We start from the raw sequence: 1,902 nt of genomic DNA, 5'->3' as shown, positions 1-1,902 counted from the left end.
CCCCCCCCAGGAGGAGGCCATGGCGTGGGGGTCCAACTCGACGTCCCCCCCTCCGTCGGTGTGCAGCCTGCCCTGCGGCCCCGGCGAGCGCAAGAAGCCGGTGAAGGGGGTTCCGTGCTGCTGGCACTGCGAGCTGTGCGGGGGGTACCAGTACCGCGCCGACCCCCTCACCTGCCTGCCCTGCGCCTCCCACCTGCGGCCCACCCCCGACCGCACGGCCTGCCGGCCCACGCCCGTGCTGCGCCTCAGCTGGGGAGACCCCTGCGCCGCCGTGCCGGTGGCCCTGGCCACGCTGGGGCTCATGGCCACGGCCTTCGTGCTGGCCACCTTCGTGCGCCACCACGACACGCCCATCGTGAAGGCGTCGGGCCGCGAGCTCAGCTACGTCCTGCTGGCCGGCATCGCCCTGGTCTACGCCATCACCTTCCTCATGGTGGCCGAGCCCGGCGTGGGCGTCTGCGCCCTGCGCCGCCTCTTCCTGGGGCTGGGCATGAGCCTCACCTACGCCGCCCTGCTCACCAAGACCAACCGCATCTACCGCATCTTCGAGCAGGGTGAGGGCACGAGGGGGGGGCCGGGTGAGGGGCAGGAGCTGAGGGATGTGGGACGGGGTGTCCTCACCCCCGTGAGGGGCAGGAGCTGAGGGACGTGGGACGGGGTGTCCCCACCCCCGTGCTCCTCACCCAGACCGGCCACGGCCACGGTGTCACCGAGAGGGGAGTTGGGGGGTCCCAGAGTTCTGGGGGTGCCCAGGGGACACCTGGGGACACGCGGGGGGCTGGGAAGGGACCCCGGAGATGAGGCTGAGGGATGTGGGGTGGGGTCCCACCTACACTGACCCACCACACCTCACCCCAGGCGGGTGCCCGGGTGTCCCGGGTGCCCCCTGACCCCGCGTCCCCCCCAGGTAAGCGCTCGGTGACGCCGCCGCGGTTCATCAGCCCCACGTCCCAGCTGGTGATCACCTTCACCCTCAGCGGCCTCCAGCTGGTGGCCGCGGCCACGTGGCTGCTGGTGCGGCCGCCCCACGCCCTCATCGACTACGAGATGGGCCGGACCCCCGACCCCGAGGCGGCGCGGGGGGTCCTGCGCTGCGACATGGCCGAGGGGGCCACGCTGGCCTGCCTGGCCTACGCCCTGCTGCTCATGCTCACCTGCACCGTCTACGCCGTCAAGGCCCGCGGCGTCCCCGAGACCTTCAACGAGGCCAAGCCCATCGGCTTCGCCATGTACACAACCTGCGTGGTGTGGCTCGCCTTCGGGCCCATCTTCTTCGGGGCCGCCCAGTCCGCTGACAGGGTGAGCTCAGAGGGCGTTTGGGGTCTCTGGGGGGGTGTTTGGGGTCCCTGGGGTTATTTGGGGGTCCTTGGATGTGTGTTTGGGGTCCCTGGGGGTGTGTTTGGGATCCCTGGGGGGCATTTGGGGATCCCTGGGGGGTATTTGGGGTCCCTGGGGGCACACACATCATCTGTGCTCACCTTCGGGCCCATCTTCTTCGGGGCTGCTCAGTTGGCTGAGAGGGCGAGGAGGGCGTTTGGGGATCCCCGAGGGGTATCTGGGGGGGTCCCTGGGTATTTTTGGGGGCACACAGGTGGCTCAGGAGTCAGTAGGATTTGAGGTTCCCCTGGTTTTTGGGGGGCAGGTCCACACTGACGGTGCCCGTGAGCCCCGGGGCGGGGGGTGGTCGGGTTTGGGGTGTTCAGGGGGTGATGGGGTTTGGGTTGGGATTCAGGGGGTGGTTGGGTTTGGGGGGCTCAGGGGGTGATGGGGTTTGTGTTGGGATTCAGGGGGTGATGGGGTTTGAGGGGCTCAGGGGGTGATGGGGTTTGGGTCGGGGGTCTCGGGGCTCAGTAACTTTTGGGGTCCCGTTTCCGGGGTGCAGGTCCACGTGCAGATGGCCAC

General features: G+C 69.7%; 1 protein-coding gene across 1 annotated transcript; it reads left to right on the top strand.

Annotated features, from left to right (window-relative positions):
* Window positions 1-13: 13 nt before the first annotated feature.
* LOC113980493 (metabotropic glutamate receptor 6-like) lies at window positions 14-1,897 on the top strand (the record flags this gene model as incomplete). The annotated part of the gene is made up of 3 exons (XM_027707697.1): window positions 14-554; window positions 908-1,299; window positions 1,883-1,897. Coding segments are annotated over exons 1-3 (942 nt in total), but the record flags the coding sequence as incomplete, so codon positions are not given.
* Window positions 1,898-1,902: the final 5 nt, after the last annotated feature.

The sequence above is a fragment of the Neopelma chrysocephalum genome, unplaced genomic scaffold (genome assembly GCF_003984885.1).
Source record: "Neopelma chrysocephalum unplaced genomic scaffold, ASM398488v2 Primary Assembly neopelma1_94413, whole genome shotgun sequence".
NCBI lineage: Eukaryota > Metazoa > Chordata > Aves > Passeriformes > Pipridae > Neopelma > Neopelma chrysocephalum.
This window is presented reverse-complemented; position numbering and strand designations above follow the sequence as displayed.